We start from the raw sequence: 23,151 nt of genomic DNA, 5'->3' as shown, positions 1-23,151 counted from the left end.
GCAGAAAACGGTGGCACTATTACTATAAAAATCTCCTACACTAAAAATCCATTAAAATCTAAAGACAAAATAAAGCATTTATCAGCAACTTTAGTTCTTACAACTGTCTTTGAATTGGTTATGGTTTGCCACTGAATTTCCAGTATATGGCAGAGAACATGTCTCCTATGAAAATAAAATTTGAGATCTGCCTTCCCAAAAATCAGGCAGAATTTCATTTCATAGTGACAACGTATTACATATAGGATACCATAAATTTCATCACTTCATAGTATACACACCTTGTTCACATGTTATGCAGCTAATATGAACAGGCCTGTGCTTGACATTACATTGTCTTGTTCTCACGTTTCAATTAAATAACATTCAAATTCAAAAAATCATTAAGAAAAAAAAATAGTTTTAGAGTAATTCATATAAGCTTAATTCCTGCTTATTTATCTCAAGTTCAACAACACTGAGCAATGGAGAAAAGCCAAGTATATTTATTTCTTCTAGAAGCAGCAAAGTGAAATACCCTTGTGAAATCCCAGCAAGCCTTCCACTCCCTTCAGTGGAGCAGCAGCCTCTCTCTCTCTCCCAGACCTCACAGGCAAACTCACCCTCCTTCAGGCCAGGACAAAGCCAACAAGAGTGTGAATAATTTCTAACAAGACACTTGATTAGAGACCACGATTTAAGTGTGGCAATGACAAGAAAAGTGAATTTTAAAAATCCGAAAGTAAGCAGAACATGAGAATACACACTAGTTTCCACTACAGTGTCAGGTCAAAGTATTGACAAGGAAAAACTACCATCAGCAGCAGAACAAAGACCACCAGGGTTAGCATCTTAGGTGGTCAGTACAGTGTTCCCTTACAGTCAATGTAGGGATATGATTTTAACATCTTAGGTGGTCAGTACAGTGTTCCCTTACAGGTAAGGTAAGGATATGATGCTATCAAGCATCGGTCAGTGTCAAGACAGCACAAAAGTGAAAGGTCAGGAGCACCATCTGACAGACATGCTGACACCTGGATCTTTTTTCTACCCTCCCCACCAGACCCACAGGCAGGTTGAGTGCTGTACCTCATGTGCAGGATCCCGATGAGGGTGGCAGCCAGCTCGGAGGACACTCTGCCCATGATGCAGCACCGGCTGAGGGAGGCCAGCAGCCCGGTGGGCAGGCGGGGCAGGAAGTACACCAGCTGCACCAGCCGCCGCTGTGCCTCCGCCGGCAGCAGCACCAGAGCCCCCTCCAGAGGATCTGCGGCACAGACAAGGGAGAGGAAGAGAGGGAGGGGGTCAGACACCCAGATTCTGGGCTTGCACTTTTGTCACAACCTGCACAGCCACCCAGAAGCTGGGCTTGCACTTTTGTCACAACCTGCACAGCGTCAGCACCTCGGGCAAAACACTGACACGCATCCTGCAGGGCTGTCGCTCTTTGCTTACTACTCTTATTTAGCTAAGAGCCTACGGCACTTGCTGAAGGGAGGGCAATATAAGTAGCAGTGGAGAGGCAAAACAAAATAAATAAGTAAATAGATATAGGAGAAGCGATACTAACAGAATCAGAATTCACAAAAAATGAAGTTTGCAGTCTATCCAAGTCCTGCTAACTTCAATGAAAGATTTTAATCTTTTTACTAGTCTTCAAGAGGTGACACACACTGAAAGCAGGTAGATTTAGATCAACTACTAGGAAGAAATTCCTTTGAGGGTGGTGAGACACTGGAACAGGTTGCCCAGAGGAGTTGTGGATGCCCCCTTCACAGAAATGTTCAAAGCCAGGATAAATGAGGCTTTGTACAACCTGGTCTAATGGGAGGTTGTCCTTGCTCATCCAGGGGGGCTGGAACAAGATGATCTTTAAGGTCCCTTCCAACCCAAACCATTCTGTAATTTCTAACGCATATATATAATTAGGAACAAAACCAATCTCCATAGCCTCCATGCTGACTTTACATCCACCAGTATTGCCATGCTCTCCCAACTTCCCTGACCCAGTGATGAACAAAACTTCATTATGCTGCAGTGTGTCTTACCATATATTCGAGAGGCAGTGGCTTGTAAACTTTGTAATAATTCCTTGTTTGAACGGGAAGCAGCAGAATGAATGATATCAATCAGCTGATTGGAAAGCTCAGGATTTCTCAAGCCAAGCAGAGCAAGTTGCTGAGGTAAACCAGCCAACCAACGAGACAAAACCTTACTTCGACTTCTAACGAAAAAGAGAAATAAGTTAGAAAAAACAAACAACAACAACAAAAAACCCTTCGATCTTACTGCTTCCAGTCCTAAGTTTCTTTAATGTCAGGTACAATAAATTACAATAAACAGCAATGCAGTGATTTGCAGACAATATTTCACCAGAAAATGTGAGCGCATTGGTGTGCTGCTACAGTTACATTAAAACTAAGTATTTGATCCATAGGTTTTGCACTGCATGTTTTCAAATTGCAGAAAGTATTTGTGTCAGAATTGACCATATGCTGGCAAAGCAACATTTTTATTTATCATTATTCAGTTTATATTTAATGAGTTATGAGTCAGGCTAGAAAGCCATGAGACTACAACCTCAATACCACCAACCCCTCAAGTCAAGCTACTAGTCTTTAGACTTTCAAATCCAATTCTACCTTTGCTCAGGTATTGCTTGTCAATTCAGGTATCTATTTTAATTTTGTTGTAAGAGAACAGAACTGATGAAACAGAACTGATGGACCAAATCATCTTATTAACAAAGCATATTGTGTCAGCTACTCTGTCCTTGTCCATACAGCCATTTCTCATGCATCACATAAAACTATCATGTTGGCAAAGCATGATTTGTTCTTGTATACATTCCTGTTCACATCCTAATTCCAAGCAAATGTCTACATGATCATTCAGGGGACTAAAATTCCTCAGATTCTCTTTGAGTTGTGTTAATAGCAACCTTTTCCCAGCCATGCAAAACCTCCTGCAGTCACCATGATTTTTCATAGATGACAAACAATGGTCTCACTTTCACGAGGCAACTTTCTCAGCACCCTCAGGTATATCCCCTGGATATTATCCATGTGGCCCATGGATTTCATTACATTCACCTGATCTGATTTTTCACTTGCTAAATTTAAAGAGCATTTTAACATAAGATTTTACTTGTTCTGCTAGAAGTTCTACTGACTCTTAACAAGAGCCTCAAGCAAGGACAACTTAAGTATTTTGGTCAATTCAAATATGAGTGGAAGGAATCCATAGGTTAGGTTGCCCCTTACAGCTTTTACAATCTAGGCTTTCTTCATTTCTTTCTTCTAAACTTCACTAATGCATTTTTTATTTTCCTTTAAAAATCTTTAAACATAGTTCATTATAGAATTGCTTTTATTTATCCCTCCTAGGTCAAACTGAAACAGTCTTACAGACCAATTCTATCTTTTGTGGGTTACAATTTCTGTGGCACCCTTGCATATCAAAATCAAGTATCATTTATAATCCAAAAGCATTTCAGCTTACTAGTAAAGTGACAAATACATAAAAGAAGCTGCTGAGTATAAATCAAGAGTAGCATAATAATGACAAAAATAATTCATTTTCAAGAGCTGAAGAAGTCCTTACCAAAACTTTTTAAGAAAAATGAGCATCCATCTATGCATAAGAGGGAAGGACCTTACAGGGAGAGATTGTGTTTTAACAGTAGGAAAACCATGAAGACAACTGAAGTGGGTGAGTTGGAGGTAGGCTCAACAGAGGTGTCAAGTAACTTGACATGAAAATTGTGGACAGAAATGTTTACTTTCTCTTCTCACACAAGCAGTGGCTGGTGGTATTAAATGAAGCTAAAAGGAACCAGAACCAAATCAAATAAAAGGAAGTTGGTCTTCAGACAGCTGAGCTTTGTCACTCCCTGCCAGAGGATGCTGCAGTTGGCTCTTGATTTAGATCAGTCCAAGGAATGATCAGAAAAGCTCATGGAAAAAGACATCCACTGAGTGATACTAAACATACAGAAGCTCTGAACAGTGAGGAAGTACAGGCTTCAAAAGGCTGGAAGCTTAGACTACTGTGGAAAAGTAATTCTTGACTTCTTCCCACAGCATCTCATATAGGACAGTGTTGAATGCAGGCTTTGAGGCCTTTTAAGTCTCTACCAATATATATACCTATATGTGCGTATTTATACACACACACATGTGCACTGTATACGCATACATACAGACAATGACTATGCATATAGTGAAAATAACTAACATCAAGACCAAAATATTAGCTCTGATCTGTTTAATAGATCAATCAAGTTTTCTTTCACAGGGTAACAATAGGCCAAACACTCCTACCCAGCCTTTGAATCCAATACACCTAAAAAATAAACGGCTTCATTTAACTGTCCCTAGAAAATGTTCCAACATGAATTCTGCTCCTCTTAGACTGCTCTTGATAGGCCTCTGAGGGAAAAAAAATGAGGAAAGTAGTCACAGAAAGGCTGAAGGAGCCCTTCATGAATGTCATCCAGGGTCTACTGGGCAGATCACGTACTGCAGAAATGAAAGAACCCCCCTGTTTCTAATGGAAAGAAATGTATCAGTGCAGTATACAAACATGTAATCTTAAAATGCCTTGTTAAATTTAAGTTATTCTTTTTAAAAAGAATTTTCTAGCTTTCATTCTTCTGCTACTAAAAATGTCACAGTTCCAGATAGAAGTCTAAGATGAACATCAGGAAAACTACTGCTACTTGTGATGTCTAAAGATAGCAAGTTAAAGCTTTTTAGATGATCAAATGAAACTGGATGAGATGCTCAAGACTTTCAGTTAAGTACAGAAAATAGTGGTTATTTAACCTCAGGGAATTTAGTCAGTATGAAAAGAGCTCTCTTTCACTCCAGGTGAAAAGAGAGGATAATGGGACAGTCCCTAGACTTTTCTAATTCACTAGACTTTTTATGATGTTGACAGAGTACTGCTGGATATTTTTGGCTGTAGATCTAATTACACATCCTCAGACATTACCACAATATAAGATTTAACAAAGCAAAGCAGAAGCAGAAGAGAATTATTTTACCAAAGTCTGACTCTGCTAGTGGATGCCAGTACTGGCTTGATTTATACCTAGTAGCAGAAACCGGTATCATGGGTACCCCTTGCAGTTCTCAAATATGGTAGGATTAATAGTAGGATTTCATGTAGCTGGAAACAGATTGCTTGGCCGAAAAATACCTTCTGGAAGAGTCAAGACTTGGAGAGGATTTGGACAAATCTTATGATGAAGAAGTGTAGCATAGAGATTAATCTCTTACTTGAAGTCAGATACCCGGTAGATGCATGAAACTGGGAAATCCGGTAGTCTAACTTGTAAATGAGTAAGAAATAATATTTCTGTTGAAATAAGAAAGAATGTATAAATGGATTTTACCTGATTCTTCGAGTCCTCAAATCTTCGTTTTGGTAAACTCTGCTGAAAAATTTCAAAAGCAATGTACGAACAGGAAAGGGAAGATTCCTTTGCTGGTACAGTGCATATACTGCTTTTATCAATGGTTCTGTTGCCACTAGAAAAAAAACACACACAAAACCCTGAAGCAGTGGCTCTTAATAATCTGCTTTTACACATACATGTGCACAGAAGAGCTATCATCTGTTTATGCAACTATTTAGGTTTAACTCCACAGAAAAGCATGAAAATATTTTAAAACAACTACCAGATAGACTTCTGATCCATTGAAACACCACCTTGTTGTGCAGCTTGTGAAAGAGCCACAAAAAAGAACAGTAAAGACATATAAGTGAAAACTTAAGACATTCTTGAAGATGAGACAGTGCACAGGGTGCGAGGCAGCAGAGAACCAATGAAATCCTCTTTTCCACTGCCATCTTCCACATCCTTTTCAACTACCACAGTAACTGCACACCAATCTCTTTTACTCCTCACCTATGCTCACCCAAGCCTCACTGTTCCAGCGCCTTCAATTCTCAATATACCATCTCTTTTTCCATGCCACACAAAAAACATGCATTTCATCCCAGCATAAATAGCTGCTCAGAATTGGCAATCCTGAAAAATGTGACTGCAAAGATATCACACTGCTTCTGTGGCACAATGTGCAGGAGCTTGACTATGGTGTTATTTAATCTCTTATTTATTAGCTTTTTGATTTTTAATAGCTAAATTTTCCTCTCAATTTCTACTGTGATCTGAAGAATTTTTATTTTAATGGTTCATTTTCTTTTGGATTGTCTTAAAGAACATAGATCCTTCCAGGCCCTTAATCTTGACATCAGATATGTTTTAAAATAGATTTGGAAGGAGCAACAACTAAATACATTTGAGGGACATTTGGCATCTTTACATCTTAAAATACAATGAAGGTGCTGCTAATAGCAAGCGTTATTAAACTCTACTTGGTTGCATGGCTGTGGAATTAACTTCTACCAGACTGGTAAGACACAACAGACCTCTTCCACTCTTAGACTTACTGAAAAACTCCTATCTTAAACAAGTCCTACATCACGTAACAAACATTTATACCAAGGTCTCATCTGGTATACAACTGTCATAGGTTAGGTACAGCTGGTATCAACCAGGCCTCTCCTTGCCCACACAACACCCCCCGCCCAAACTGCGGGATAGGGAGGAGAAAATCCACCCAAAGGCTCATTAACAGAGACAGTGACAAGGTTTTCACTTCCTAATTACAGTAACAGGCAAAAACTAGACAGACTCAACTCAGGAAGAAAAAAACTTTTTTTAATCTACCAGAAGGAAGAGAAAACATGACAGCATGACCAGATCTCAGTATCTTCCCCTCACCCCTCCCTTCCTGCCGGTCCCGGATCCCTTCCCTGCTGCCTCCCCCTCAGGGCACAGGGGAGGGGCAGGGGGGGTTTAGGGTCAGTTCCCCACACGGTGTTTCTGCCGCTCCTTCCTCCTCAGGGGGAGGACTCCTCACAGCCTTCCCCTGCTCCAACGCAGGGTCCCTCTCATGGCAGAGAGCCCTTCACAACCCCTCCGACATGAGTCCCTCCCACAGGTGCAGTCCCTCAGGCACAGACTGCTCCAGCCTGGGCTGCACAGAGTCGCGGCTGCTGCGGGAGCAGTCACCTCCCCTGGCACAGGGTCCTACATGGATGCAGATCCACATCTGACCCTCTCTGTGATCCCGCACAGGCTGCTGCTTCTCGTCTGCCCACCTGTGACACTTCAGGGGCTACTCCACCATGCTCCTCCATGAGTGGCAGGCAGACAGCCTGCCATGTCACCACAGGCTGCAGGGAAATCTTATCTCAGGCACCTCCTCCCCCTCCTTCTTCACTGACCTTGGTGTCTTTTCTCTAGCATTGTTTCCTCTCACCTCCTCCTATCCTGTGCAAGTTTTTGATTTTTTGTTTTGCTTTTGCGGTTTAGTTTTCCCTTTTTTGCATATCTCATAGAGGCACATCCAGCTTCCCATATCTGCTCAGCCTTGGACAGAGGTAGGAACCACCCCTGTACTCTCCCACCCTCCCCCTGCTTCCAAATCACCACCACAGTAACCAAAGACAACAACCAGGCAATAGTTGAAAAGAAACAAAATGAAGAGGCCAAGCAAAAATACTGTACTGGTCCTGCAAGTCAAACTGGGAAGCTTGTTTATTCTTGGAAAAGAATTCAAATTAAATGCCTTGGAATCTATTCTATACAGCAGCTTCCATTGTAACTTTCTCAGCATTTCATGTACTCACAGAACTAGAATGGTCACCTGACTCTACTCATGGGAGCCTAACCGGATTCATTAATAGTTTCAAATAATTACTTTAATAGTTTTAAATAATTACTTTTTTTAAAAAAGAAAAACTATCTTCCCAATTATATCTTAAGTAAAACCAGAAAACAGACACACCAATATATTAATACTTTGCATATCGATAGTATGAACCTAACAGCATTCTCAAAGAACAGTTTTCAATGCTACAGGCACTATGAAATTCAATGTACCTCTATAGATAAAATGCATTATGACGTGAGAAGATGAAGTGACCTGAAAACAGAATAATAACTCAAGCTCTTCATCTGTTCATATTTTGCTTTTCAGAAACTACTCATCTTACCTTTGTTTTGCTGTATTTGCATTAGTCTCCAAGTCACATCAAGCAATCTGTTCACCTGCTTGCTGTTCAGCTTGCTGCCATCCTGAAGAGTATCTGTCACAAATTTCCGTATCATGTCCAGCCAGTCAGAATCCATCTGAAGTGTTGATGTGCTTGCTAGTGAGACCATTATGTCACACAAGGTTAAGTTCAGTAAAAGATGGTCTACGCTGTTTGAGGATGTCATACAATGCTTGTTGCTAAGAGGAAGGGTAGAAAAAAAAAAAAAGAGATTTGAAAAAACACTTAGTGCCTTTTAATATGCATCACTTTGGCAGAAACTTTACTACATAAAAAAAATTCAGTGTTAAAAGTTGTAAAGCCAATATGCATTCCAGAAGTCTTCATTTGCATATTTGCAGATTTTTGTTTCGCCACCAAAATGTCTATTTCTCATATTTAATAGTGGCAGCAACAAGCAAAGCTCTAAATTGTGTATCTATGGCAGGCTTCTCCTGACTCTGCAGAGTTTTACTCTGGCCTAGCAGCACTTTCAGGTGACTGCAAACAGTAAAGAAAGGTTAAAAAACATTATTTCTTAGTTTCAGTATCTCGTGTTCTTTCTTCAACGAATCACATGGATTTTGTCATTATAAAATGACATCATATAATGACAAAAGGCAACACAAACAGCACAGCAAAAAACTATTTATGTACCTTTTTCCAAACTCATGTGGAATAAGAAACACATTTTTCACCATTCTAGTATTCTGCAGGACCACGCTTGTTGCCTTACAGAGATTAGAAAGACAAAACTAAGGGATTTCAAGAAAGGAATTAAGGGTATTGCAGCCTGCCACAAAATGCTAGAACTTCTCTACTTGCTGATTAGTCACTCACAGTATACAGAAAAATAATCACAGCATTTATCTACAGGAAGGTGTACAATATGAATGCCTAGATTCAGAACACAAAGTAGAACTGTGGAAATGAAATGAAAAACATCTTAACCTGTGCTAACCTAAGTGTGCCAACTCTTCAGTTTAGTCTCAACAATTACAACATAAGCAAATAAATCTTACCCTACAAACATCACCTACAAGTGGCATAAGTGCTAGTAACTTTTCCATGTTCAGATTATGCAGACACGAGGCACTTTCAGTAGTACTGTGGTAAATCTCTGCAACATTTTGAAACCCAGGGAAGGAAGGAAGCCTCAAAATAGTTTGCAAGAATTCCAAATGAAGGCCTTTAACCCAATACATTAGTAAGCAACTCTATTTACATGACATGAAGTCAGGTTTCCAGAAATCTCAAAGTAACAGTTATAATAAAAACACCAAGTGTCTCACAGATTATTTCTTCTGCATGTATCCAAAAATTTCTTCATTTTGAATTGCAAGCATGGGGCAAAACTTTACAGAAGAGTGAAAGATAAACAGAAGTATGGCTAGTCACGGTGTCACCTATAAGATAAAATGGCTGCATTGTCTAACTACTGATTCTGAGACAATTTCAAGGAATGCTGTTCAGATCAAAACCTGGAAAAACAAAATACCTTTTGGCTTTATAAACTTAATGGGTAAAACTTAGCTGAAATGAAAGAATTTAATGAAAGCCATGCTGTACTGCTAACCTATGTTCCCTTCAAAAAAGACAAAATGCAACAGTTAAAATATCAAATGGGATTTCAGACTGAAGTGCATCATGATAAACCCTTAATAAAAAAAAGCACTGCTTCTACTACTTCAGCTCAATTGGCAGTGGCACAGTTTTCAAGTATTTGAAACCAAGACATGCACTGCCTGTACATACACAGGTGTTTTATATGGCATCCAGTGGCACTGACTGACTTCAAAAGAGACTCTGTGAATACAGTCTCACATCTGGGAGCTGAGAGGGAGGACAGCCTCCTACTAGGTTGCACCAAAACAAAACTGGTGCCCAAATTCTGAAAACTCAATAGTGAGTAAGCACTCAACATCTGAGTGCTTAACCTCTCCTGTGCCAGTACTGTTTTGCCACACAGGACAGACACAACATGACCCATCTTCCCTTCTAGCTACATTTATCCAGCTCTGTAATACAACTACAGAAGAGTAGATGTGGGTCAACTGACAAAACCATGCAGAAATATCAAACTAGTCAGACTAACACAAATCACCACATAATGATAAACAAATTCTCCATCAAGCATTTAATAAAATATATTCATTTCTCTAAGACAGCATTTTAATTTCTACTGGAGGCTATTCAGATGACTTCTACCATACTTCTACAGAAAACAACCAGAACTTCTCAAAGCAACACAAACTTCCTATAAAAACTTCTCTAAGGCTCTTCAAGGAATATGCAATTATGTTTTCTTTTCCAACATTAAAAATATACTACTCAATAAAGCATATAACACACATTGTCTCTCAGCTTATGAAATCAGAAGTTGTAACATGATGGATTTTACTCCTACCTTCTGCACAAATCTTTCTTTTTGTGCTTAACTGTTTCTTGTAAAGAATAAGGAAAATGACGCATGAAGTGGTGCTTGAAATCAACAAGGTAATTCATTCGAAGCCATAGTTCCTGGGAAGAGAAGATCATAGACAGAAAACATTTTAGTAAGTGAATTACATCAATGCAGTCATCTTCCAAAATCCATTACTGTAATCAATGAAAAACAGGGACTTTAGCTTCTGTTAGCAAGTCTTCGTATCTGTTTATCTTCAGATGTAAATGCAAAGCCCTTTGCATGAACCTGAAGCTCAACAAATGAGACTTGGCACATGTATCTTCCTAGTGCATGTTAATGTGGGTATATGCAATATTAAACCAAGAGAATTACAGATGTGAACTGAAAGTGCTTTTATATCAATTTATCAGGGTACTTTAAATCAGAGTGAAGTCTCATTCATTTTCAGTGACTATCCTGAGTTTTCCATTAAGACATATTCTGACACTGTATTACTTTCCCCATCATTAGCATACTTGTAGTTCAAAGGCCACTGACACTAAACCTTTTCCAGTAGAAAGGCCAGCCTTGCAGAGAAAGGATTTTTTTCAATATATAAAAATAAATTTAATTTGTGGGTTAGCAGATACCCACAATCACTATTACACAAACTGTCCAGTGAAATATAAGACAAAAAAGCCTGCACTGCTACCAGATTGGTCAGGCAAAATAACCTTTTCATTACTCAAGTATTAAGAACATAGAATGACCATTAAACTATTTCAAAGGTTAGTAAGTTTCCACTAGGCATATTCACAATGGGTTTACACAGTATCTCTAATAATCACTTCGGCCTTTAACCCCAAGGGCTATTAGATAAGCAAAGGTTCTTTTTCCTAACTGAGCCATCTAAATACATTTTATGAAGATAAATATATTATCTAAAACACAATATGCTTCACCCCCCAAAAAAAGTTTTAGGGCCAGAGTATTTTTTTTCCAAAACATCCTAAGATCACAGTACAGCTACATATACCTAAACCAGCTATACCTTGACACATAAGCACTAGTTTTCATGCGACTAAAATGCAGGCAACCCTATGGCTAAGAGCATCAGTTCTGCAGCACCCATAAGAAAAAGGCTAGGAGCAGCAGGCTGCCAGAGGTGTTTATCTGGCCAGCAGCCTGCTTTCTGCCTGCTTCCAAGAGGCTTCCTAGAAAAGGTGAAAGCAGGTTTTGTTCAGACTCACTGAATCCATCCCTCCAACTGTGAATGTTGGGTAACTCTGGGCTAATGGAATGATTGCACAAATGATTTCTAGGAGTTATTCTATACATAGATTTTCATTTAGCAAGAGGACCTACAGTCCTATAGACCAGTAAAACCACAAGCTGTCAAGACTTTCCTTCCAACTACTCTCAATATCCACCACGGAAAGAGTACATTCTTTTTCCAGTTTGCAAAATCTTTGGAAGAGCATTATCCCCTTCTTTTCCAAGAACTCTGGACTTGTTCATTTCCATCCCTGTACCCTTATAAAATTTTTCAACACCTAAAAACAAAGAACAAACAACTCCATTCTAAGCTGTTAATATTGTAGAGTCTAGACAGAATGCTCTTCTTCTCCAACACCATGTTCAGTTTCAAAAGCTTTTGTGCTGCAGTCTGTCAGGAAGGACTCCTAGAGACTATCAGTGAGCTTATGTCTCAGTTTTTTCTAGAGTAAGAGACTTAATAAAACCCGAACTCAAATTCTATTCAGAAGCAAGGCTTTTTCTCTCTTAATAAAACATTTCCCACTACTTCTTATCTCCTAATGACTAGGTTTCTGATCAGAACAAAATGAACTGTCGTTATTATGCCATGGATCGCTTCTCCCTTACCATTTTGTATGTTTCATCATGTTGCTTTGTGAGTTTCCACAATAAATGTATTATACTAAGCACTTGCTGCATAAGCTGCTGAGATTCTGATTCCAAAAGGTTTCCAAGAATGGGAGCTGATTGTGCAAGAGATGCTTCAATCCAGCACTCAATCAGTAATGGAATTATTATCTCAATAAAACCTTTTAAGTTTTCAGCCGAGGACAGACCTTTTCCTGAACTGTCCATTACACCTGCCAGAGACCTAAATGACAAAAGAAAAAAAAAAGGGAAAAAAAAAAAGGAAAACAATAAAGATCACACTTTTAAAAACACATTAGAGCAATACCACTTCCCTGCCCTCTTAGTAACAGGGAAAATTACTTTTTTATTGTATTAAATGCTTGCTTGCTTTCTTGCCTGATAGTTCAGTGGGGAAAAAAAGGGAGTTTAGATCATGTACAAATCTGCTTGAGTTTCCCTGCAAGTCTGTGTGCTTCTAGAACAACTTCAGGTTACAGTATTTTTCACTATTTTTGCATGTAACCTCTATCAAGTGGAGAAACACGATTTGCATTAGGATATCACCTTCAACCAATACATACGAATTCACTGCATTCAGCACAATAAAAAAACCTTTAATTCTTAAGCTCCTTGAAGCAAAATAATGAAATTGACTACAAAGTACTGTCATATATTTGATGTTTATTACAGTAAAGAACCATCTCCATCAATAATCAACAAACTGTTAGTACTAATAAAAAACCTCCACAATTCTGCAAAAAGACAACTTTGGTTGCCACCTGGTGTTTTAACTGTAATACTCTGGAGAGCAAGTAGTTGGAAAATTATTAAAATGATCAGATAATGAAGTTAAACAAGAATTATTTAAATATTGAGATATGGCTTAAATTAAAAGCATTAACATTGGTATGCTGAACCTCTTGTTCCTTCTCCTTTCTGTTCCACTAATCTTAAACAGGATCTAAAAAACTATGCTTTCCACAGACAGGCAGTGAAGTTCTATTTACAAGAATTTCATGCTGGAATAAACAAGTAAAGCAAATTTTCCTGGTCATCCTGTCATTTCCAAATTATCTAATTAAGCATACTCTTCTATGAAGCTACATTTCTCATGCTGTTTTAATCATATATTAGTTGCACATAGTTTATTCCGTAATGTCTCTCTGGTTGAAATTTGTATCTTCATAAGTTAACTAAACCAAATCAAATTCAGGTATTATACTGTAAAAGGAGCAGAAGACATCTGGCTAAGGAATAAAAAGTGAGGCAAGGTAGGCTTTTTTTGAATTAAGATGGGAGACAGAATTTAGATACCTGGGACCAAACAAAAGACAAGCAGAAAGATAACTACTCATAAGCAAAAAAAAAAAAAATGGTAGTTTTATTTTTAGTACCTACTACAACTACCAGACATCTTAAAATTTTATAAAGCTTAGCATTAACTGCAACAACCAACGTATGCAGTAAATCTAATTTGGCAATTTTCTTATTGCTCTATGTCTGTTCTATGCCACAGAAACTGTGGTAAAGTTTCTTTCAGACTAATAAGAGTTCAGGATGAATAGTTCTAGCTTAAAAATTTAACTCTCAGTCACCTAAAGATACAGCAGGTAAATCCCATCTTCCACTTACAAACACAGTGATCTCTAAAGTGTCACTGGACGCAACAGTTGACACCAAGAACATAACCTTACTGAAAAAGTTAGATTGTCCTAGAAATGCTGTGCCATGACAGGATTACACAGATGAGATTCCAACAAGTCAGAAGTTGGCTGAAATAGTTCTTTAGTAGCAGTCCTCAATTGTTTCTCTGAGTATCTGATATTACAGCAGAGCACTGGAATTCAAGTAATCTGTTTCTGCAACACAGAAAAAAAAACCAACTCCCCACTGAACAATGCACGAAACCTGAGAAGTTGGCCACACACACCTGGAGATGCCTACAGAAGCGTTAACACACAGACCCAACTATTTCAGTACTTACTGAAACAAGGGATGGAAAAAGAAATAATCCATGCCAAAACGGATATATCACGCAGCTACTGAAAGCATTTGGGCAAGAATATTTAGCAGTTCTCATGTACTTCTGCAAAAGAAGTGTCCATCTCTCACTATAAGACTCCTCCAAATATCCAAGGTTAACAAGAGAAGTAAATAAAATTGCCACTACCAAATGATGACCAACTATTACTGTAAGCTACTGCTGTGGTTTGATCCTGGCTGACACTAAAGGACCATGAGGCTGCTCACTTCCCCTTCCCAGTATGGGATGGTGATGAAGAAATCCACCTGGAACCTTGTGGATTGAGACAAGAACTATGAGGTTTTCACTCACCAATTATGATCACAGGCAGAACACACAACTTGGGGGAAAAAAAATCAATTTATCATTAATCAAATCAAAGGGCAAAGAGAAAACACAAACCAGAGCTTAAATACTTTTCCCCCACCCCTCCCATCTTTCTGAGCCCAAGTTATTTTGTTCCCGATATCTCCACCTCCCCCCTGCAGCAGCACAGGGGGACAAGGAGTGGGGTTTACAGTCTGGACATCCCAGGCTGCTCTCTGCCACTTCAGGCAGAATGATTCCTCACAGTCTTTCCCTACTCTTTTGTGGGATCCCCTCCCACAGGAGAAAGTCCTTTGAGTAGCCCTCCAACGCGAGTCCCTCCCACAAGGCACAATCCCTCAGGAGCAAGCTGCCCCAGCACAGGCAGCCCACAGACTGCTCCAGGAACTGTTCCCTCCACAACTGCAGCTCCACAACATCTGCTGCGTGATCTTCCCCAGGCTGCAGGTCCACAGCTGCTCCACCAGGATTCCTCACACGCGGAAGGTCCATGCCTGCTCCACCGTGATTCTCCATGGGGACAGGTTGCAATCTCACCATGGGAAGCAGAGAAAAATCTGTATTCAGGCATCTTCTCCCTCCCCTTCCTCGCCGGCTTTGGTCTCTACTCCGGCACTACTCTCTGATGTTGTTCTCTCCCTCCGTGTGTTGCTTTCTCTCCTCTCGTTTCTCCTCTGCCCTGCGTATCTTCCCTTCTTGCATAAGGTGCACTTTTTGTTCACTGATGGCCTAAGGTGGGGCCAGGCATCTTGGCGCAGGGAGGGCCAGGCAGCAGCTACTTACATGAGTCATTCCTGGGGCAGGGTACCCCTTCCCTGCTCCTAAAAAAGGCACTGCCACACCAACCCAGAAAAGCTGCCCTGTATGCTTTTGAATAGTGCAATATTCTTTGCAATAGAGGTTCACTGGAACTGGGAGGCTCTGATGTAAATTAAAGTTTTTATCTTTTCATTATGTCATGCTGTAATGTTAAGGCAGCTCTTGAACACTACAAAACACATTACTTGCATCTAGGTATGAAATACTATCGAGGAGAGCTACAAGGTATGTGTGTATTGTAAGATTTTAAGCTGGCATTTTTCTTTAAAATCCCAGTATTTTCATAAAGCAGGACCAAACAAAAGAAAACTCTTAGCATATCAGCCATTTTACAGCAAGAGGACAACAGAAATTCAGTGAAGGCAAGTCAAAGAAGTATCAAAGAAACAGAAAATACGGAACAACTTTTGCTGCTTAGAATAGGAAAGTCATTGGAAGTTAATTTTTTATGGCTCAGGGTCTAAGTCAGGTACTGCCAACTGCAGCAAAGAAACACTCAGCAGAGTGAACAAAGTGAACTGTATTCTTCGTTTCTATCTGATTACACCGCCCACACATTTATTCACTATGATTTGTCTTCCATTTTGGTCTCTTAAGTCTTCTCTTTTCTCTGCAGCTTTATTTTGTCCTTTCTCCACAGAAACAGAAGCTCTACCATTTTTCTTCAGCATCACTTCCAGTCAAAAAACAAACAAACAAAAAACCAAAACTCATCTTGGTTATCACCACGTTTAAGTTGTGAAGAGTTTCCATTTTTCCACACCTGAAATGAGTTTGATGCAAAAAAGTAGCATAGTCAGCATACAAGGGAGGAGGATACATCCTATTAATTGCCTAATTCACTATAAACTTAATTCATGCACAACAGGATGACCTAGCACACAACATAAAACAATGGTCTTGAAATTTGTATTGTCCATCATTCTAAGCTCAGAATCTACACTTTTTACTAAACATTAATACAGCAAACTGAGTCACTAGGTTCTAACCAATGAAGTGCTGTCCTTATCTTATGAACTAGTAAGATTAAAACCCATGTGGGAACTCCAAAAATTGAGCCTGTTTTCTTAAAGAACAAAGTTAAAAATTACTTGCTGTACTAGTGATAAGACCATCAATCCATACACACTGATACTAGTTACTTGTGGTTTAGTTCACTCATTACCTATAGTTATGACTTGACCATCTGTGCATTGATTTCCTCACTAGAAAACACAGATTCTGAGACTTTTTCAAGTACTCAGGGAGCATTACAGATGTTTTGCACCTCTTATATGTTATTTCTGTCCTTGCAGTAATGGCCACAGGAGAGGCCTGGGAATGCCTGTAAAATGCCACAGATGGGTTTGAAATAGACAGAATTAAACATCTTCAGAATACTGGTAGATTTCAGTGGCAAATACAAAAGCCACCACAGTAACTTCCACTCTTTAAGAGTTTCACTGATATCCACTAGAACAAACTGTAAACCATCCCTTTGTGCAAAATTAAAATTCCAAAAATATGCCCACAAGCAACAAAATTAAAACGTTTTAGTACCTTCTGTAGATGCCCCTTCTCCTTTTATTCTCCTGTTCTGCTGTTGTCAGCTTGCTCTGCCAATCTTGCCTTGGATTTTAGCAATGTTGCCTTCTATTCTTCTGTCTCCTCCTCACGCTCGCATATGCCTCTTTCAAAGTATTTATAACCACAAGTGGATCATGATGTGTCACCAAAATCTAGCTCCTCAGAAAAGTGGAATCCAGTTCAGGTGACATCAGATGTAAAGATAATTCTCCTAGGCCTTGGATACAATGCATCTTCAGCTACTACAGGGCAGGGTTCACACAGGACAGTATCACACACTGTGCACATCATTCAGGGTACAGTACACGAATCCTCTGATACACAGTGGCCTCTGACTGCAGAGATGAAGTCCAAAGGACTGTTCTGTGCTTACCATTCAATACTTCCCCCTGCCTCAAGTCTAATTTCCAACTAAAGTTTTACCTGCAGCAGACATCGTTGGTCAGGACTGAACTCTTATGTTATGTTAACAACTGTTTTTATTTAAAAAGCAGCACATTTTACTTAGCCTAATATAAACTTCCCACCACAAATCATATGCTATCTACTGAGAAGAAGCACAGGAGACTGAAAAGAGTGTCTCCACAACAGAGATGAAAAGCACCTGCTAGTTCAGGCAAATACCTGTGATTCAAAAGAGAGCAGCTCTCCTTCTGTACTTCATTCATTCAAAGATACCAAATGAACACAGTAATGGATTAGGCAGTGGGTTTTATATCATTTCCTGCCACTTGTCTCCTAGATTATTTTGTTAAAAAATGTTTTATACTCCTTATCAGTCTTTTCCAGCAGTAAAACAAGGATTGTCATTTCTCTTCTAATTACTTTGCTTATCTATGCATAAGCGCTGTATAACAGCTAAAGAGTTTCCATTTTTCAAGTAATGTCTCCTGCCAGCAGGTATGTAACATCTATGGTAATATATCCACGGAGGTTGCCAGTGTTTTTTTAAAAAAGTACCATAAAATGGTGTGGATGGTTCCCCTCTATTTTGAGGAGTGGGTGAATCAGACAGAAGGAAGACAAATACAGGTAGTTAGTTATCTCCCCCAACTTCAGCTCACATCTATTTAGAGTACTACTGAAAAAAACACAAAGCTTTCTGTGACTAAGCACGCTACACTTTCTTCCATATTCATCAACATGTCTCAAAGAAGACAACTTTTGTCCATAGCAAAGCTATAAATCAGTGAATTGATTAAAAGCATGTAGAATAGGAAACTCAGCAGAACTTCACACAGACGGACATCTTACACGTTGTCCTTTTAAAAAATAAATATTCAAAGAAAATGGACGCCTAAACTTATGATAGATTTATGATGGTAAAAGCACAAAATATCAGTAACATTTCATTGTCACAGTGTAAGAAACGATCTCACATTTAACATACAGAAATCTGTCTGCAATAACCTGTAGTCATCACTTTGCATTCTGAAAAAAACACTGGAATTGGTCTTCCAAATTATTTTTAAATACCATATAATAAAGCTTTTATTTAGTAACAAAAAAGGTCATGAGACACATGTAGCACAGTTATCTGCCAAGTATTTCCATATTTTCAAACCACTGCAGTCAGACTGCACACTACACTAAATGCCCTAAAATATGGCTAAGGGACAAACCCACAGTGAAAATCAAATGGTTGTCTTCAACAACAAGCAATCACAGTTTAACACTGTACCACTGTGATAATGGTTAACATTAATTCCCAAATGACTTAATATTTTCTCACCTTAGTCTAAATGATGAGCTGATCTTTGGTCGTAAGACACCATTTTCAAAGAGCTGTATGTGTTGCTGGTTATTTGCATGGGCCTTCCAACTTATGCATATCGGGTTCCTCACAGAATGAGGGCTGTCCTTTTGTTCTTGAAGGCCTTCACCCTCTTTTTCACTGGATCCATCCACCACTGCTTGCAGAAACTTCTTGAGCCTTGTAAGTACATTCAACCTCCACTGCTGAGAAGTTACTCTCCGATTTGGGTTAACAGAAAGCATCCAGGAAAGTTTCTCTCTGCTTTTGAGTCTTTTGGACAGTTGCTGGTGAGAAATAAGCTCTACAAAATTCTTCAAAAAAATAATGCTGCGGTCTGTGAGAAGAGCTGGATATGCTTCCAACAAAACATCCAAGATTTTCAATGAATCTTCCTGAATTCCCTCACTGATATGAGTCATGGCACTGGAGAGATGGGCACTTACCAAAGGAAAAAATGGAGCAATCTGTTCCGCTCTTATTTTTGTTGCCAAGAATTGCAGCAGGTGAACAGCTGCTCCTCTGACACCAGAATCTTTGTCTGTAAACACAGCTGCCACCTCACTTATTATACTGGAAAGGTGTGCATCAATTACAAATGGATACTGAGACAGGAGTTCTTTGAGCCCAAGAAGTGCATTATGCTTAACCCCAGGACTATAATGATGCATCTGTGAAAGCAGATCCTAGAAGGAAACAAACAAACAAAAAAAAACAACACAAGCAGCATATACACCAGCCATCAGTATTAGTTTATGCTCCATAAATTTCCTTACCTATTTCCAGCACATTTTTTCTCAAACACTCAAAAATACAGTCTACTCTTATGATCTACTGCTGTTCAAAACAGTATCATATGTTCAGAATACAACATTAGTTAAAAGCACAAAAATGAACTAATCATCAAAATTCAGTGACACAAAATAACAAGACAACATGAGTTGTGCTTAAGATAATTAGATACTCCTCATTTTTGAGTTTATGGACAACCCCACTGATTGAACAGAGGGATGACCAAAAATAAGTCCTCTCAAACTCATTCTCATAAGCAGAACTATGTAATCTGTTTCAACAGCTTTAAGTTCAAGCACAGAGCTGCAACAGACACAAGATGAAACTAACAAAGCAAGGAAAACAGAACCACCACCCAAAAAATTAAAAGATTCTTAAAGGAAGCCTCAGGAAGCCTACTTTAAAAACCCTGTCCTTAAGTTAAGAACCAAGACTTTCAAAAAAGAAACGTTAACCCTACGTACTTAAATCAGTGTGCAACTTTAACTTTTGCACTGCTGAAAACCTTGCCCTTAGGTTGTAAGATGCACCAGCAATTTAAGTCATTGGTCAACTTATGGTCAAGGACTAAGAAGCTGTATTCAGATACTATGCTGGATTATTTGAAGTTGTTTGGGGTTTTTTCTTTTGTTTTTTTGTTTAAATAAATCTTTTTTCCCTCAACTCTGGTAAACATAGCAAGCCTAGATAAATTACAAGTAATTTTATGTCTTTTCATAATATATCACCATATACCTTTATGTTAAGTTTTCTATTTTGTGTAGGAAGCACTCCATCTTCTTTAAGTTGCTCAGGAATTTGTATGGCCTTTGTTTTGAAGGTAGTATCAGTTGCATTCTCTAGTTTAGGCTTTTTTTTCCCAACTTTAAATTTCACTTTCTGGAAATCTTCTTGATGTTTCCTTTTTTTAGTCATTCTGATTCTCTGAAAAAAGATATTCAGAATTTTATTAAATACAGCACAAACAAGTATTTTTTCCACCAAACAGCAACAACTTCCTAATGAAGACTACTGTGGTTTTTTACTGCTTTTTTCCTATGCAGAGTCCACTCCTGAGACAAGTAGCTAGGCTAAACAAACACGCAGACTGATCTAGCACAGCCATTACTCTAGTGTTCAGAAAATATTCTGCTGCTTCTTTGGTTGTCTTTGCTCTGAAAACTCTATTACTGAAAAAGATGACTTAGGCACCTGCACCTTCCACTGCTTTATCAGATTAAGTTGCTGGGTTTAAAAAGTTCCTGCCATAAAACATCTTTTTACATAGTTGACATATCAAGCCAAAGGTGCTCGGTGAACTGTTTCACTTAAATGGTACATTGTTTACCAATTCAATCACTTATAGCACACAGTTTAAAAAAGTAAAACCATGGTTTTAATTAGGTCTTCCCTGATAACAGCAGTACACATGAACCTAAGAAAATTTCCACCGCACACTGAAAAGTTCAGCCTGTGCATTTAAAAATGCAAACTCGAAAGAATGAAGCGGGGGGAAAAAAAGAGGTTAAACAGGCACATATAAAGTAAAAAGAGACTGAAAAACCAAGCTATACTCAGCATAAGAAATAAGGTAGTATGAGAAGCTATATTTAGAAGCTTTGCAGACATGTTAGAAAAGACAATAATCAAATCAAAGTAGAACTCACACTTCAGTTTCTGAATGATCTTTTTGCTTCGTTGCATCTGTACTGATACAAGCATTGGTAATTCTACCAGGTTAAAAAAAGAACAAAACACCACTCTTCCTCCCAAGAAAAACCCAAACCAACAAACACTACACAACAGGTTCCTTTATCATCTTTCCCCCATCTGCATACTTCTAAATTCATTCATAACAAAACCTCCTAAAGCTGATTTCACATCACATACAAATGGCTAATTAAGAAAAATAATCCATGGTCTGATGTGAACTAGAAGTGGCTGTAGGAATTACTTAAAATTTAAAGCAAAGAAGGGAGAAACAAACAAAAATCCATTGTGATACTGTGATTTAACATCTCAAGTTCCTAATGGGAGCAGGTGATTCATAGAGCTAGAAATCTGACTACTTCCAGGTCTCACTGTACACAGTATAAAGGTCCACACTTTCAGGTCCATAAGCCTTTTGTTTCTTCTCTCTTTAGAACTACACCTAAATTCTTCATATCTGAGCTACACAAAAAAGTCGTGAACACAATGTTCAAATCTTAGAGACCAAACTAACTTTAAAAAGAAAAACCAAAACCAACAGCCCTGACAAAACCCAGAAACTTCTAAATAAAAGAACTAGATAATTATTCCTTTATGGTGGATATGATCATCATAATTTACTCCAGAAAGTATAATTCTACAGTTGTTTTTCCAAATGGACTTCAAATTGTAAATCTGTGTTGTATTACAGTATTTCATATGCACATCTCAGGTTAATCATTAAAGAATGTTTTAAATCCAACTGTCATTTTGTTTAAAAACAATTTAAACGACTGATTACACAAACACTGGACTACAATTTAATTTATTTTTTGCTTTTTATAGCCTAGCTAAAAGCACCAATATGCAAGATCACTTTAACTGTAGTGTACATTTTACATACATAACCTATCAACTAAAAAGGCTTTAAAAAAGCATGGCTTTTGGTGCCAAAAGGAATAGGTCCTTTAGCATCCAACAATAACAACTATGGTTCTCTAAGATTTTTGATTTTTACCATGTGCCTCTTTTAGGTAAGAACTGCAATATGATTTTCACTGCCTGACTGGAAGACATACAGAAATAGCTAGAAGCTTTTGATTTGACTGTTACTTCCACTTACAAAGCTTGCTTACTGCCTCCCTCTTAGGAAGGTACTTAGGAAGCCTCAAGTGTTTGGCTCCCAATTAGCATTAAAAACTTTGTAACACAGGAGAGCACAGGCCTGAACAAAGTTGACTAAGGTCTCTTGATGGAGGAGGCTTAAAAAAATGTATTTTCTCCTATTGAAATAAAGAAGCACAGCTTAACTTGCACTGCATATTTTGGAAATAATTCATTGAAAATCTAAACATATCGATTTCCAATTCACATGTACCACTCCAAATCGAGAGATAAGATAAAATGGTTACAAAATCAAAGCCATGGAAACACCATGGCAATAAGACATGAAGCACAACTGTATACAGTTTATCAAGTTATGAAAATATTTTAATGAAACTTCTCGCTGAAGCAACCGTGGGCTTCTTGACTTGAACTGTTTTTTTCAATTGGCCCCTCTCCAACAGGACAGAGCTAAGTGCACCTAACAGCTTGGGCACCAACACAGTTTTACAATCCAAAACATCAATACCATTTTCCTTTAACACACGCAGCACTTTTCAGAAGCTACTTGAGGTGTCACTCGGCCATCCTTGCATCAGGCTTTGGGAAACAGCGGGGGATCCAGAAGGAAGGCCTGTTTTGCCTATAACCTACTCCCTCGCAGCTTTGAGGCAGTATCCTCAGGGAATCTTGCTGCCAGCGCCGTTCACAAGCTCAAGCTACCAGGAAGATCCTGAG

The 23,151-nt window shown here is 38.7% G+C and overlaps 1 protein-coding gene across 3 annotated transcripts in view; it reads right to left on the bottom strand.

Moving 5' to 3' along the window:
• TEX10 (testis expressed 10) overlaps nt 1-23,151 on the bottom strand; it is a 56,893-nt gene that overhangs the window by 32,773 nt on the left and 969 nt on the right. For all 3 annotated transcript variants that reach the window (XM_030445915.1, XM_030445916.1, XM_030445914.1), the window contains 8 exons: nt 20,377-20,565; nt 18,829-19,535; nt 12,359-12,602; nt 10,496-10,608; nt 8,050-8,288; nt 5,378-5,513; nt 2,028-2,203; nt 1,069-1,246 (listed from right to left, as the gene is read on the bottom strand). In XM_030445915.1, coding sequence (XP_030301775.1) covers nt 1,069-1,246; nt 2,028-2,203; nt 5,378-5,513; nt 8,050-8,288; nt 10,496-10,608; nt 12,359-12,602; nt 18,829-19,535; nt 20,377-20,556 — 1,973 coding nt within the window. In that variant the 5' untranslated portion in view covers nt 20,557-20,565. The remainder of the gene's footprint in view (nt 1-1,068; nt 1,247-2,027; nt 2,204-5,377; nt 5,514-8,049; nt 8,289-10,495; nt 10,609-12,358; nt 12,603-18,828; nt 19,536-20,376; nt 20,566-23,151) is intronic.

Source organism: Calypte anna, chromosome 2, assembly GCF_003957555.1.
Source record: "Calypte anna isolate BGI_N300 chromosome 2, bCalAnn1_v1.p, whole genome shotgun sequence".
Lineage (NCBI taxonomy): Eukaryota > Metazoa > Chordata > Aves > Apodiformes > Trochilidae > Calypte > Calypte anna.
This window is presented reverse-complemented; position numbering and strand designations above follow the sequence as displayed.